The sequence below is a fragment of the Colletotrichum spaethianum genome (assembly GCF_022836535.1).
Source record: "Colletotrichum spaethianum MAFF 239500 DNA, contig21, whole genome shotgun sequence".
NCBI classification, from domain to species: domain Eukaryota; kingdom Fungi; phylum Ascomycota; class Sordariomycetes; order Glomerellales; family Glomerellaceae; genus Colletotrichum; species Colletotrichum spaethianum.
Window position 1 is genome coordinate 693867 of NW_026054791.1, and position 15497 is coordinate 709363.

At 56.7% G+C, this 15497-nt stretch overlaps 3 protein-coding genes across 3 annotated transcripts; 1 reads left to right on the plus strand and 2 right to left on the minus strand.

The window, feature by feature from the left end:
• Nucleotides 1-290: 290 nt before the first annotated feature.
• Nucleotides 291-1658, minus strand: ColSpa_08150 (sexual differentiation process protein isp4; the record flags this gene model as incomplete). Its single annotated transcript, XM_049274362.1, has 1 exon — nt 291-1658. The coding sequence occupies one exon, from the start codon at nt 1656-1658 to the stop codon at nt 291-293; it is 1368 nt and encodes a 455-aa protein (XP_049130319.1).
• Nucleotides 1659-2999: 1341 nt separating this feature from the next.
• ColSpa_08151 (uncharacterized protein) lies at nt 3000-3263 on the plus strand (the record flags this gene model as incomplete). The annotated part of the gene is made up of 1 exon (XM_049274363.1): nt 3000-3263. One exon carries the CDS (start codon nt 3000-3002, stop codon nt 3261-3263), a length of 264 nt encoding a protein of 87 aa, XP_049130320.1.
• A 7716-nt stretch (nt 3264-10979) lies between these two features.
• On the minus strand, nt 10980-12609 carry ColSpa_08152 (putative efflux pump mfs2; the record flags this gene model as incomplete). The annotated part of the gene is made up of 3 exons (XM_049274364.1): nt 10980-11224; nt 11286-11933; nt 11988-12609. 3 exons carry the CDS (start codon nt 12607-12609, stop codon nt 10980-10982), a joined length of 1515 nt encoding a protein of 504 aa, XP_049130321.1.
• Between the last annotated feature and the right edge of the window lie 2888 nt (nt 12610-15497).

The window sequence follows — 15497 nt, forward strand, 5'->3', positions numbered from 1 at the left end:
GGGAAGAAAAAAAGGAAAACATGCGACAAAAATGAGTAGACACGGCAGAAGACCTTGATCGCGGAAGCCCCTCGCTCCGAGGTCGTGATGAGGTATGTCTCTGGGAGAGCGTCGAACTTGAAGCACTGCGCACTCGTTCTTGTACGCCCGCATTGTAAAGAATAGCCCGACCGAAACGAGAACCATCGCCGCCGTATATTCGCTGGATTTTGACCATCTCCACCAACGCCGTGTTACCACCTTATGCTCCATTTACCGGTTACCGGCTTGCTACTCCGGATGTCGTTGATTCACTTCTGCTTCCGTGTCTTCTTGCGCTTGGCCGATGTCCCGGCTTCCTCCTCCTCTTCCTCCTCTTCTTCGCTGTCGTCCTGCTGCCGGCGCGCATTCTTTCCGCCAGACTTTTCGTTGCCTTTCTTGATGGAGATGAGACAACCCTGCTCCTTAAGACGCTTCGTAAGAGGGGTGCTAGCCTGCATGCCGGGGAAGTCCTTGGCGCTGTAGACGGTGAAGACGGCGCTCATGATACTTGATCTGATGGGCGCCCGCAACGACCTGTGGGCGGGATCGACGACGACCAGGACGAATTTGAGGCGGTAGTGGCCCGGTGTGCGGACCGACATGTCAGGGAAGCAGAAGAAGCAGCCCTCCTCGCCGTTCTCATCCTGGCCCACAAAGGGCGACGACACGAGCGAACCCATGATGCGCTTACCCGGCCTCGCCACGTCATCGGGCATGTTGGTGCTGTCGACGGTCCCTTCCTCGTTCCAGATACTGCAGTGGACAACGTAGGCTGGGTGGTGGATCCTTTGATACAGCTCGTCGGGCGTGAGATCGGGGTTGTTAATCTTCAGCTGGACAATGGGCGGCGGGTCAATCACTCTCCGGTCTCTTTCGCCGTAGCCACAGCACCGCGCCGCCATGGGCTGTTGGCGAAAGAAAATCTCGTACTCGTTGTTCACCACCTTGACGTCTGGCTCCGGAGCGCGCTGGACCGTCCTCAGATCGTTGCCTCCACCGCTCAGGAGGTCCTCGATCTTGAGCCTGTCCGACTGACTGGTGGCGCTCCACGACGCTCCAGCCACCGGCATGGCAGAACCGGGTCGCTGCGCAGGGATCCTCAAACTCGGTGGCGTGAAGGGGATGGCGACCTTTCCTTGGTACGTGTCGTTCAGCACGCGCGGCGCGCCTTGCGGAATCTGCGGCATTTGCGGGGGCTGGTTACGCTTGAGGAAGTGTGCTTCTCTCGCCGCCTGGTACTCGTCGTAGGGCTCACCAGTTGAGGCTGAAGTCGGCGATTCGCGGGGCGGTTCCTGGGGATACCTAGGCATGGGTGCCGACCTGTATGGGTCTGTGAGCTGCGCGGGTTGGTGCGGTAGTGGTTGGTAATGCTGGTACTGTTGTGATTGGTGGTAGACTGGCGAAGGCGGTTGGTGGTATTCGTGATGATGGTGATAGTCTTGGCGATAGTACTGAGCCTGTTGGTACTCGGGTTGATAATATTCGGGCTGGTGCTCGCGCTTGACTGGCCTGGGCTGCGAGTTCATGCTCATTGGATGCGGATGCCGCGCAGGTTCGGACTCATAGACGTAGCCGCCTTCCAGCTTCAACGGGCTGTACGACGGCGAAGGCGCCCACGAGGGAGGTCTTTGAGCCATGCTGTCTGCTTCCGCCTGGTAGCCAGCGTATTGACGAGATGGAGGTTCTGCCGTGTGAAAGGACATGGGAAGGTAAAGATGACGACGAGATGCTACTGAGAGCAAGATGCCCTTGTTAGCACCAACGCCCGTTCCGGCGGAAGGCCACAAATCCACGTTCTCGGCTCGAGATGTGGCGCTCGGAGCCAGCTCACCAGTGGGTGGAGAGGTCTCAGATCCGTACTCAGCCCTTGGCCGAGTGAAGCGTGGAAAAAGAGACTTTTGCTCCGGATGCGCTCACCACGATCGGCGTGCGTGGGGAGGTGAGGAATGGCGGGTTCAGATGGTCAGATTTGGTTGGATGATGAAGAAACGGCGTCAGATGGCGGATGCAGGTCAGACCACGTCCATTGGGAGTTCCCGCAAAGGAACAAAGATCGAGAGGACTAGTCGAGAAGCTGGAGGGGAGAACGATGCTGGATGCTGGAGAGGAACGGGCGGACGGGAGGTAGCAGGGAGTAGCTCTTTTGCCCACGTCTTGTCGGATGGACCCTCGCTCCTTGGCGGGCAAGGTTGGGCAGACGTCTTGTAACAGAACAGAACAGGCTCGACTCGCTCTCTTTTCTTTTCTTTTTTCCTCCTCACTGTCCCGGCCACTGGTCGAAATGTGCAGTCGGGTCACGTTCTACTCGTTGTCGGTAACGGGCAACATGTACGGGACGAAGGTGATGAGAGAATTAATTTGGGAAGATCCTTGGTGAGTATATGACCAGCGGGTTTGGTTTAATGGCGGCACCTGAGAACCGGGAGGCACGAATCGAGGACGAGACGGAGTGGTGTGGCCTTGCATGCAGGAGAAATGTTGTGATTGTGAGTGAGCGAGCGAGCGAGAGGCGGCGAGTTGTGTTTGGCCGGTCGGATCAGACCAGGCAGTGTCGGATAGGCGTGGGTGTGGACGAGGGTGTGCGGCGTGAAGAGGCGAGGCACGGTTAGGTAGTAAAGAGAAGAAAAGGGCAAGGTGGTGGTGGGCGGTGGGGGGGTCGTTGGCACGTATGTATATGAAGCTGCGGACAGCCGGACAGGGACAATACGCAATTCCAAAGTCGATTTACGGCGCCAAACGAGTGCGCGCTGGGGTCTGGACTCCCTGTTCGCTCAGCCCGTACGGCGGTAGGTCGCCCGCTTGGCTGAGGAGAGGCGGATGGCGAGGGCGAAGGGGGAGAGAAAAGAGAAGGAAAGGGCGAGGACGAGCGAGGATCAGGGCCGGCCAGCGTCAATCAGCACGCGGCATCCGCAAAACACCAGGTGCAGTGTTGGCTTGTCTTTTCGAGGAGAGACCGGGATCTGGTCCCACGTCGGACAATGTGGTGGATGGGGGAGAGAAATTGGGGCCTTGGGTCTTTACTGGACTTTGTGGACTTGTTGGACGCGAAGGGTGGTAAGCGAAGAGAAGAGAGGATGGGCGCCGAGGAGGGATTCGACACCAAGGAGACAGGGGCGGGCGACGAGAGCAAGCAAATTGAACAAGGACGACGGCCAACTCCAACGCCCGCCCGAGGTGAGTGCTATCTGGCTGAGGCGACGATTGTTCTCTCTCGACTGCCCGAGTCCGCCACCAGCCCGTAGCAAGCAGAGGTCATGATCCGAATGACGGAACAACCAACGTGGACGCGGGAGGGAGAGCGACGCGGAGGCGTTCATTCAGTGGCAGGATCCGGGTGAAATGACTTGTCGCAGGTACACACGATGAAGAAAGGAGCTGATAGAGACGAGAGAGAGGGCGCGGAAACGGATGGGCTTGGGGCCGTCGGCCAAGAGGCATGGACAGGGGTGCGGCGACCAGGACAGGGACCGGGATCATGGATCCGATCAGGGACGAGACAGGAGGCGACATTCGCGGGCAACTGGGGAGTCGGGACGGTGGCTGGCGGGGTTTTTGTCGGTGAGTGGCCGGAGGAGGGGAGTTAGGGAGGGTACCGCATCGCACTCGGCCACCGTCCAGATGGGAAAAGGAAAGACGGGTGCGTGGGAATGGGGTGGGAACGGGGAAAAGGGGACGCGAGGTACTCCGTACCATGGTAGCTTTCCATTCGGCGCAGAGGAGAGAGAAGAAGAAGAAGCATAGATGGATGGAGAAGTACCTAGAGAGACACAGAGAGAGGGGGTGACATGTACTTTGCATCGAGTACGTACTGCTTGGCTATCGGATGAACGGCGTGATTGGACAAAGAAGATGAGGAGAAGCTGAGGGAAGGAGCAGCCAACACCGCCCGGACTGGACGGTTGGGAGCGTGGGAAGGTGCACGCCCAATGAGGTACGTATCAGGGTGTCTTGCCTGAGGTGACCGGTCCTCGGTCCTTGGGCCTTGAGTGCAGCAACTGCAACAGTGGGTAGCTTCATTTCAGTCGTGTCTAGCAAGTGCAGATGGGGATGGCGAGCCAGTGGGCGGGCGTTGTGCAACATGTACTCAGAGCAAAGTCTCCATTGGCGTGCAGGTTGCGCATGCGAGGCTCCTGTGCCCAGTCGAGCCGCTGGGCGAATCAGGCTCTCTCGGCCGTGTCGTCGGAACTGCAGCTGGGGACCTGGGAGCGCCGGAGACCGCTCGCAATACAACGCGACTATGCACGCCTAGTGTAAACCCGCGAGGGGGACAAATGTCCCCCTGTTGGTAACTGATGCTGTTGGACCGACCACTTGAACAGGCTCCAGCATTCCGGTCGCTGTGGCGTCCCGCATTTGGATTGGCTACTATGTATGTACATTAGCTATATCCGCGGTTCACAATGCATACCTAAGACAGTCGCTCAGTCGCCTCTCTGTGTAAATCCACTCAACAAAGATGTTGGCTAGTACACAACTCGCATCATCGTCGCCTGTCGTCAACTTTGCGGGGATGCGCTATCCTCAAGGGCCCGCTAAACCACGGGTGCACCCATGGCGGCCGGCGATTGGCGCCAGGGGCCATGCCTACACCACATACAGCCTTCTGTTTTGTTTTAGTGAGCTGCTCGACGGTCACGGCCCGCGCTAGGAACGCCCGTCTCATCTGGCAAAATCAGCCGTCGATTACCTTGCGTCGACGACGGAGAGCCTGCCTTACTTAGCCTGGGGTGACACGAGGCGCGCAAGAAGTATGACAGTCACAACAGCCACAGCCCCATCAATGCCTTCACCTCGATTGCACGTGCGACGGAAGCCCTCGAGGTTGTCACCACGCTGCTAGCTCCATGGCACTAACGCCCTGCCTGTACCAATATAGAAAGACTCTGCACTCGGGGGGGGGGGTGCGGCATCATCTGTAGTGCCCAGGGACCTGCCTCTGTTGGACGGTGGAAATTGTAATTGGGGCTAATCCATCCTTCATCCCGGCCCACGCATCATCCCTTCCCTTTCCCTCCCTTCCCCCGACTGCATCGACTGCATCACCCTGCCCAAGACACGACTACGCTTCTGGAATACAGTTCGGCGACAACTCTCCTCCCGCGTCGCTGCCGCAGCCTCGACTGCGCCCGCCTCTGCCTCTGCTGGCAGGGCATGCGTGAGTGCGGCCCGGGCCCGGGCAATGCCCTCTCTCTCTCCGTTGTCTTCTGTTTGTTGGCTGACCTTTGGACCGCGTCAGGCCTCTCGCTCGCTCGCCAACGCCTTACTCTGTACTATGTGCTGCCACCGGCCGAATCCCGCCCTCGACCATTAAGCAACGGTCGCCGAGTGGAGGTCGAGATCAATGCCTTGCCCGCCCGTCGTGTCGACTGCCACTGCTGAGCCATGTAAGTCGAAGATTGCAACACACCCGAGGCCTGAAACTTCCTAGAACGGCAACGCATACAAGCACCTTCTGAAAGCCCCTTCGCCCTTGCCACATTGGACGAGTCATCGGCTACCGGGCTAGATGGAAACCGAGGCACATGCATCCTGGACGAGCACACCTTACATGGACCAAGATATCACTTCTTTGCCGGCCAGCCCTGACGGTCAAGGGCAACTGGATCACTCACAGGGGCATTTGCTCCTATCCGGCCCGCTGCTTCTGCCTCTTGCTCTCTGTTTTGCCCCAGCCCAAACACAACCCCCAGACAGCCACTGATAATCCTCGCCCTGCACCTCGTTCCTCCGCTGCCCTCCCAACTGTATTGCTCAACATCCTCTCGACCTTGGGCAAACATGCCGCCTCAATCAAGGCAAACGCCCGTCCCGCTTGCTCGCCCGATCGGCGAATGACCTATCTACGCCGTAAAATCGCATAATGCGCCGTTATTTTGCACACCTGAACCCTTCCGTCGGCACCTCGACACTCCTCGGCCTCATCTCTCCTACATTGCTAATCGCCCTGCTGCCACGCGCATGACTGCCGACTTCTCACGAACCAGCACCCCGGGCAATAACAAACCGCCGACCGACCACTGCATCTGCCGTTTCTCCGTGCTGACACGGCCTGCGTTCCCTGCCTGAAGCTCCCAGGTCCACAGTCTGAGCACCGCCTATAGCAGACAGAGCCGCCGCTGGTCTCGAACCAGAGCCGACGCAGAAACCCATCAAATGAGCTGGTGCAGCCCGCTTCCGTCTTCCCCTTTTCAAACTGCCCTCACAGCGTGAAGCCCTGTCGGTTTGGTCTCGTTGTCTGGAGCAGCCGTCGCCTGTGACGGAGCATTCCGAGTCGAGTTCAAAGCATCTCTGCGCCGAGGCGGGCCCCGGCAGCCATCCGACGTCCGCAACACCTTCTCGGGACCGACGTTATGGCCACTGGCCCCATCGTCCGCCTGCTCCCGGCTCTCTGCTTGGCAGGCCATTGTACGCTGCGCTCTGCACTCGGGGCAAGCATCCTGATGACGTATGCCGCTCGTTGCGACCTCGACAACGGCGCGTGGAGCCTCGATTGCACGACTCTTTACGTTGCACACGGACATTAAGCGGTGCCTTTAGGGAGTCCTCTGATCCTCACAGCGAAGCGACCAATCACCCACGGCCAAAACCAACGAGAGATGGTCCAGTAGATTACAGAGCCGGGGTTGGCACACCAGGACCGGCGTGATTTGCAGCTCTACAGCTTTGGGACGCTGGTGTGGGCATGCCGCTGACGGGGACAGCAGAGATGTAACGCTGATTCCGGGTTCTCGTTTGCCTGTCAGCGAGCAATGTTGTTGCCGATAGGAAACAGGGGCCACGACCAGGGTGAGCGGTGGAACAAAGTCGAGCATATCGTGCATGTTTACAGACAAGCCTCTCGAGCGCGCGCCCGCCCGCGACCCAGAGTACCTGGATGTCGGGCCATTTTGGGGTCTCAGATGTCGCCTTCCACGAGCACCCCCAATTACTGCTGAGACGGCCGGTGAGACAAATCCAGTCTGTGTTTTTTTTTTCTTTTTCTTTAAACGGTTCGTTTCCAGTTCCCCGTTTCCTCGCGAGGGGATAGCTGCATCCAGGGGCGTTGCTCACCTCTGACCTGCGCCCGCTAACCGAGTTGGCGGTCCTGGCCGCTAACGACGGGCCATTGCAGCCCACCTTTGCACCCGACCGTGGGCGGGTTCGTGCTTTATCTGTCTGTCGTCGAGGTGTGCTAGGTACACGCGTGCTGTATGGGTTGGCGTCAAATCAACCTCTGGTGGCTGGAGGACTGTTCCTGGCGTTTGAGCTGGTCGATCCTGGACAGCGGCGGACAGAATAAAGCAGGTGCGTGATGGCAATGCTCGATTCATACAAGCCAGGGCCAGCTCAACAGGAAGGGCATCGAGTCACGAGGTCGGAAGAAGTCCCAATCCAACGAGGCCGCCTCACTGCGTAGACAGAGCGATGCACTGACGGTCGCGCGCCAGCTGGCGGGTCGTCCAACCCAGAGAGACAGTGGGCTCCGTAAGGGACGACAAAACTAGTTCCATTATGGGGTCATTTACGGATACAAGGTCCCCCTTGGTACCTATGCCAATCACACTTGTGTCCAAAGATCCACCTCCATGACCACGTCGCCTTTCTCGTTTTCGTCCCCCGGCGTCCCGTGTCCTAACCGTTGACCCGTTCTCTCCACTTTTGTTGGTTCTCAGCTGTTGGTGATTGTGTTCACCTCGACTTTGGCAGGGGCTCTCTCCCGTCGGCAACGAGCTAGGCGGCGGGTCCGTCATCCCGCCAGTTTACTATGTAGACTTGGTTGTGACGCTCGGTCCCATGTTCGTCTTCATACCTACACGCAGCCACAGCTTCGATTCTTTGACTTCCAGCTCGTATGCCTCGCGGCGCCAAGTTCAAAACACAAGGCTACGGCCGTTACGATGGAGCAGCGTCTTTAGGCCTTCTCGTAGAGGACTCAAATACCGTACTTGTCAATCAGCGCCATCGACAAAGTACCCACGCCAATGAGGGAGACATGTCGAGCGATGGAGAACCCACTGCGCACCCACCTGGTTGAGTTGCTACCAAGGTATGGCACACAATGCGATGACTGTCCCAGCACGGCGGTACCAGTTGGTATCCGGCTGTCTGCCTCGGCCACAGCTGCAGTGTCTGATATGTCCATCAGACTCGGCAACATCTCGCAAACAACGCGAGGCCCCGTCTTAGACGACGCCGAGCGGACATACTCCGACGTGCTTCTTGCCTGCTATTGCCGCAACGATAGCCACGCTCATTTCCGCATCTCACCCGTCGCGCTGTCCGGTAACAGTCTGTCGGGTCCAGACCAGGCACAAGGAGGCCCTACTGCCAACGCATCTCTTTTTCTTACAATGGCAAATCCACCGGCCGCACCACCAGCCCATTGAGAGCATGCCCTCCGCCGCAAGCAGGATCGCAACGGGTCAAACTAACCGGCGCCGAGATGTGGACCGCCCTACATCTGGCTCGCCGTATAAGGGTGCCTACCGCCGAGTGTCGCCATCTACCCATCATAGAATTGCCGGTGGTGTGTGGCAGCGAGGCCGTATCGTAGGTTCCAACCCGTCAAACGCCCAGGCAGCGCAATCTACCACCAACGCCATGTGAGACCCCATGATCCATAATGCCGATGTTATTCATCTCACGCATCCCGAATGAACTGAGAGGATCACAAGAATCCGACGGGGGACTTTGGGCATAATCTCTGCCCACCCAACCACCCAACCCCGCACCGGGTCCCATGTCGATTGGTCTGCTATTCTCAGCTGGACGCCTACGAGTTTGCTGAAACAAGTAATGCCATGTGTTGGTGCGTCGCCGCGGAAGGCTCGATCTGCAGCCATTTCTCCTAGCGCCCAAGATGACGGTCCTGTCACGGTGCATCCGCGGCCTCAGGGAGGGGATGCATGGAGAGCAAACCATGCTTGACTCTCGACCACACTTTGCCTGAAGTCGGTTTGAGCGAAGCCAATAGCCTGGGCGACTGGCTCAGAATGCTTGAGCCATCGTTCATCCCTTGTCATGCGGATTGCCCTGCTTATCGCTCACGGCACCTCTTGTAAGTCTTCGCTAATGAACCTAGTGCCAATTTCAAACCGACACACGGTATGATATGGACCTTTTTAATGAGAGCCAGGAGAGACGACCGAGTGACAGTTCGCCCGATGCAGTCGTCGGTAACGACTCGTGGTATCCCAGCCTGCGTTCCAAGCAAGACCGTGTACAGTTGGGCCACAACTCCTACCCAGGTGTCAGACCTAGCCGGCACGCGCCCTAAAATGAATAAAAACACCGCCGACTTACCCCGTGTATACCCTCCCGAACCGGCGGTGTTTTTTTAAGGGCGCGTGGCCGCTGAGTTGCGAGAGACGGCGGGGCACCATTTCGACCCGGCTCACCCACGGAGGCCAGCCTTGCCATCTTTTCTCTGGGCGAATCTTTCCTTCTCATCTGAGCGTACGACGCCGTGGGCAAAAAGTCCCGAGTACGCAAGTATTGCAACAATCGTTTCTGTCCACGAATGAACCACCGGAGCCACCCCTATTGAGTCCCTAGCGAGACAGGAAATGCTTTTCACTTGAAAAGGCGGCTAATTGCAGCTGCTAGTATCCAGCTCTCTGGAGGAACTGTGCGGCAGTCCTTGATCACCTGCATATGCAAGGAGCTGCAGAACCGTTTTCGAAGATGTTTCCAAACATTGAGATGGCAAAGTAGCCCGCATTGTTTTCCACCGGATCAACCTGCGGCGACTGTGTCTAACATCTTCATGTCACATTGTCTGCAGAACCTAACGTTTACAGAAAGCCCCTCTGGAAAGTATTCACGCGCAACGAGTATTCGATCGTCTCACCCAAAGCTTATGTTGAGGCAAGGGCCATGAGTTCGAATCCCTTTCCGATATGCCGAATGAGTTGTGGCCATCATTGTCCAATCATCCGCTCCATTGCCGAATTTATCGTTTCATAGTCCCATATTTGGGGGCTTCGAATGGGACTTTGTATGAGGAATACGGCTGGCTGAAGAAGCTCTCCCATGTTTCGGTAAGCTTCTTTTGCACGTACACAGAAGCCAGCACTTATGGACTCGGTTATGTGTTGGATAACCCGCTTCGAGTCCTTGGAAAGCCCATAATCGGGAGCGGCAGGCAAGGTGGTACTGTCTGCCGTAGGGCACGCGATGTAGAAGAACGACACACCGCGCATTGTACCTCTGGCCCGGGAGAGTGCAAACCCTCATTTTTTTCAGGGTCTACCGGCAGGGAAATATCAGCAAAATACGATACGTCTATCCCTCCGACCTCGCCTCAAGGCTTCGACTCACACGTCCCCCGGCTTAGAGTGTCCACGCTGACACTGGACTCCCATCAAGGTTATGATAGTCAGTGACCTGTGTCCGGCAGTTGGCAAAATCCGAGGAGAAACGAGACCATGCGACGCCGTTGCTGCTGCTGTTGAATGATGAACAACAAAAGATAGGAAGGTGGTTTCTGCGGAGTCGTCCTGGCTTGGCTCGATGTACGCTTGGTGGCGTTTCCGAGGCTGCTCGCCCGAAGTGGTGCTTTGGTTCGTCTCATTGGCGATCCACATATACGGCCGCGCCCCGCGTGGCTGGATATGGTGCACCTATTCAATACGAAATGCATGAGGTTGATCACTTCCAACTGCAGCGCTTGACGAGTCGCTATCCCCGATTCCTTGTTTTGCGTCGTGGGCGTCCCACTCCGCTCGAATCCAATGTCAAGTTTTGGTAGACATCGTCTGGAGCTTTCACGTTCCGTGAAACATTGCTCGGCAGACAACCAGGTGTGTAATCTGTTCAGAAAGGTACTTGCTGTTTATTGTTTTGCTGCTCCATGACCATTTCAGACCGTCGGTTGATATTCGAACCGATAAGATGACAGGCTCTTATCGTTTCCATATAGAACAACAAATACCAGCTAAGTGTTGTGTGCAGGTTTTCGAGGCTATGACAAGGCCTCTTCAGTAGGTCGACGTCGCCCTGGCCCTCAACCGAGCTCCGTACGTCCAGATGAAGACGGGAAGCGGGAAGGAGATAATCACACCCGCCAAGGCCATGACACTGTTTGCCCACCCGTAACCCAGTGCTCGATACATGCTCGGGGCGAACAGTGGGAACAAGAATGCCGTCAGGCTCTTGACAAACTGGGTAGCCGCCATAGCACTGCTCGTGTGTTCCCCGTACGTGTCGATAACGTACGCCGTCACTGGCAAGCCAAACAGTCAGCTTCAAGACCGGCACAATCGAGCGAGATGAAGTACACTTACGCGGCATGCCACTCAATTGCATCCCGAACATCATGACAACCACCCCGATGTCAACAACGAGCCAGTGCAGACGATACTCGGCCGTCCAACCATACACCAGCACCCCAATCCACGCAGGCACGATCCCAAAGAACATGAGCATGACGCGAGACTCTGGAGTAGGCTGCCGCCGACGCTTGTACAGATGGTCCATCATGGGCCCACCGACTTGCGACCCGATAAGCTCGCCCAGAGAGCAAGCGATGTAATGAAGCCCGCTGATCTCCACAGACTGCCCATATTGCCCCTTCCACAGATCGGAAAACGTTGACAGAGTCACGTACATGATGCCATAGTTGAACCCGGACAGGACGGCCGAGACCTGGATGATGGGGTGGAACAGTAGCAGCCGAAGAGGCCTCGTTAAGGCCCGTCCGACGACGGCCGAGGTGGACCTGCCGGCATCAAGCCGCTGGCTTGCTGTGTAGTACCGACTGTCCCCGGTTTCTCTGCGCAGACGTGCAGCGCGGCGGCGGAGAACCAGAGCACCGTATGACTCGGGGAAGCTGAAAAACGAGACAAAGATCATGGCGGCTTGGAAGATGGACGTAGACCAGAACATCCAGCGCCAAGTCGTGCGGGCGGCTATGAAGCCGCCGATGATGGGGCCTGAATATGGTCAGCCTTGGGCCGCTCACTCGACCCTCGGCGAAAACAACTCACCAACGGCTGCGCCGAGCAGTGGAATGAGCAGATAGACGCCCAGCGACTGGCCCCTCTGCTCTGGTCGCCATACATCCCCCAAGACCCCTCCTCCGAGGGAGTAGATGGCGCTGGCGCCGAAGCCCGCTAGGAAACGGGCAGCAATCAGCGTTCCCTTGGTGGCAGCGAACCCGCAGAGCACATTCCAAATAAGAAACCAGACGCTCGATGCGTGTAGCACCACCTGCCGTCCGTAGATCTCAGACATTGGACCGATGATGAGGGGCCCGAACGCTGTGGCGAGCAGGTAGATGGACAAGGCCATGGCGGACTCTGTGGAGGTCATGTGCAGCTCCGCCGCGATGTTGGTCAGGGCGGGCGCCATGATGGTCGAAACCATGATGCGGTTGAAGCCCGTGGCCGAGAGTACGTCGGTCACCATCCATTTGCGGCCCGCGGGCCAGTCGAGCGGGTTTTCAGCGTCGTAGGGCCGGGCGAAGGTGATTAGAAACGGATCCGAGTCTTTCGCCGAGCCGAGGGCTTCCGGCGCCGAGGCCTGGAGGGTACCCGGAACTGCGGTCATTTCCATCTCAGCCGGGACAGGCGCCGTTATAATGGCTTCGGAAGGATGTTGCGTTGCCATGCCGCGGGGTGTTTATATTGGACTCTATGGTATCTTGCTGCCAGGCGATGTCATCAACCGAGCGAAAGCCGGCCGTGTATTGAATTAGGTCTTGATCCGGATTTAAGTGAAAACCGAGTCAAAAGAAACCGCAACAAGAGCGACTTTCTCTCTTATAAAGGGCGTTGGTGGATGAAGGCAGCCTTATAGGAGGTGTTCGGACATCGGCGGCGTCGGACGTTCGGGTCGCCGTCGCTCGGCTTTAACCCCTGTGGGCTTTGGCCGGATTGAATGAGTCGTAGCATGGGTGCTCCGAAACAGGAACAAACGACCTGAAATACTAAAAGTTCATATCTACTTGCAATTGTGTTCCATCGATTGCCATATTACTGTCACGTCGGAGCCGCCCAATATGCAGCGCGCAAGTCAACCCAGGCGTGCCGTCCACGAAGACCCAGCCAAAGAATGGGTCCTGAGAGCTGTTTGCTTGGCATGGCATGGAAAACACTTTCCGTATGAAACTCATGTCTAAAAGACAGAGCTGATGGCGAGTGCGGACGAACCGCTGCATGATCCCGCGCAGGGAGTCGCCGGCGGGTTGCGGCTCCGCGGCCTCTGACACGGCGATCGGACTGGCAAAGCATCGGGGGGTCACTGACGGCCGCGCTGGTGACGTGACGAGCGTCCAAATGGAATTCGGGTTGAAACCGGGGCCGTTTAGGAACCAGCATGGTTCCAGCCATTATGAACAGTCTTCAAACCCATTCGACCAGCTTCAATTGCTGCTGGTTCTTGATACCATCATGACTTATCAGGTTGGCCCTGGGGACGGGTATCTCGCCTGCTACGCGCACAGTGGATCCGATGTTTTTCGTTTATCTGACAACGGCACGGACCGAGATCCACAGTTGTGTAAGGTTGGTCGGTCTGTTGCGATGGTGCCCGGTGTCATTCACTCCGTCCTCGAGGTCCAGTAGCCACCGAAAGGGTACTTGTCGCTTTTTGACTCGACCTCCATACTTCTTAAGAGAGCACTGACCCACGGCAAAGGTGCTGTCGTCGCCTGCGTGGTTTGGTCAGTCCCAGAGGCTCGCAAGGACACTACATCAACTTTTCTTCGACGCCATCTTCGCCCTCATCCATCGCTGAGCCCAATCAGCCTCCGACATCGAGGCCCCGTAATATTGAGGAGGAAGGATAGAAGACAGCGCTTGGTCTCTGAACTTTGTAATGAAGGCCATTATTCTTCAGACTGCTAACCTACAAACAATCAAAATCTGCCAAGCGAGTACCACCGATGGCCTACCTGAAGCGCAACGTCATCCCGCTAAGAACCGAGGGCTCGACGAGGCGTCGTGCTTTCGTCTGTTCTTTAGCGGAAGCGACGGTTCTTACGAGATGAATCACAGGCAGTGGAGGTTCCAGAGAGCCAGGGCCCCTACTGCAAAGCAAACCGAGTGCCTTCATCTGTACGTACCAGGGGAATGATGCGAACGACTCGTCCCAACAGTGGTGCTCTCTCTGGTGTTTGAACCAGCTTCCGGGTTTCACTTTCTCCAGTACCTCTTGCGATAAATGGAAAAGGCCTTGAAGTGCTTGTGCCTAGTCGCCTGCGAGCTTTTTAATCGCGGCAACGGGAAGGCCATATCGTAACGTGTAGCTGTTTGACCCAGGAGAGCCACGCTGGGCGCTTTCGATGTCCTGTACGTCGGCTCAAGTCTCAGTAGTCTTTGTTGTTGCTGTCTGTGTTTGTTTGACTCGTTGCTAGGAAGGGTGTCATGAAATCCAAGAGACTCGTATGTCCTCATATGCAGCGGCAACTATCCGCGGTACATGTCTGGAACCGTGAACGTCGTGTTGGTGCAACGGAGAAGATGACCGTACTCGGCCAATTCAGCGCTATCCTGGGCCAGACACTGATCATCCTGCCAACGATTGACTTCATGTCTACTATAGATTATGCCATTCCTACCAACGCATTCGACCCCTGCGTAGCTTGACACGCCGTGTCTGGGTTTCGGCTCGGCGCGGGATCAAGAAGTCTCCGGCAATGGATGCGAGTGACAAGAACTCAGAGAAAGCATTTCTTTCCTTTCTTGTCAGTTTTTATTTAAGACGATCATGTTAACTCGGTGAAGCAGGGTTGGAGAGCTACAAGGCGACGTAACCGCCATGTCCATCTACCGCTGGTTCATCGTAAATAGTTGGATTTGTTCAAGAGGATGGGGAAAATCCGCAAAATGCCAGATGTCATTGTAGTGACTGCTTGCAAGTGGGTTCGTTGCATCGAGACACAAGCAACAAAGCGACTTCAAGGGGATTTGTTGATCCGCCACGTTACATACCAGGACGGACCTGTGTTGCTTCATCTGTACAAATAAATGAGACCAAGAACTCCAAGAATGGGCGTTAGAGCAGAAGCTGTGGTCCCAGTAAGATTCACCGGGAGGATAATGCCGTAGCCGAGCGGATCGCAACTGGCAGCAAACTGGCGATGTCAGTTATCATGGAGTTTGGGCCTCGCGAGTTTGAATCCCAAACTTTCGCTCTTAATATGACCTTCAAGGTCTGTCACCAGCGGACGTCGTTGGTTCTTGCAGCAACGTCGGCGTATCTATGCCAGACATGAAATCCCCCGTGACAGCCATCACCGTGCCCAACACCGTCCGACCGCCACCATCATGGGACGATCAGCGAGAGACACAGTCGAATTGACTTTGATCAAACCCGCAATCACCTTAATGAGAAACCGGAAAGAAACAACGTCACGATTTACCGACCCCGACGAACTCAACACGTGAAACGTTGTTCGTTGTTGGGGACTGCCTGTGGACAAGCTCGAGCCACCAACCTGTCGCCCACGACGAGAGCAGACAGGTTTCGACAACCCTCGAAACGGAAACGTGGGG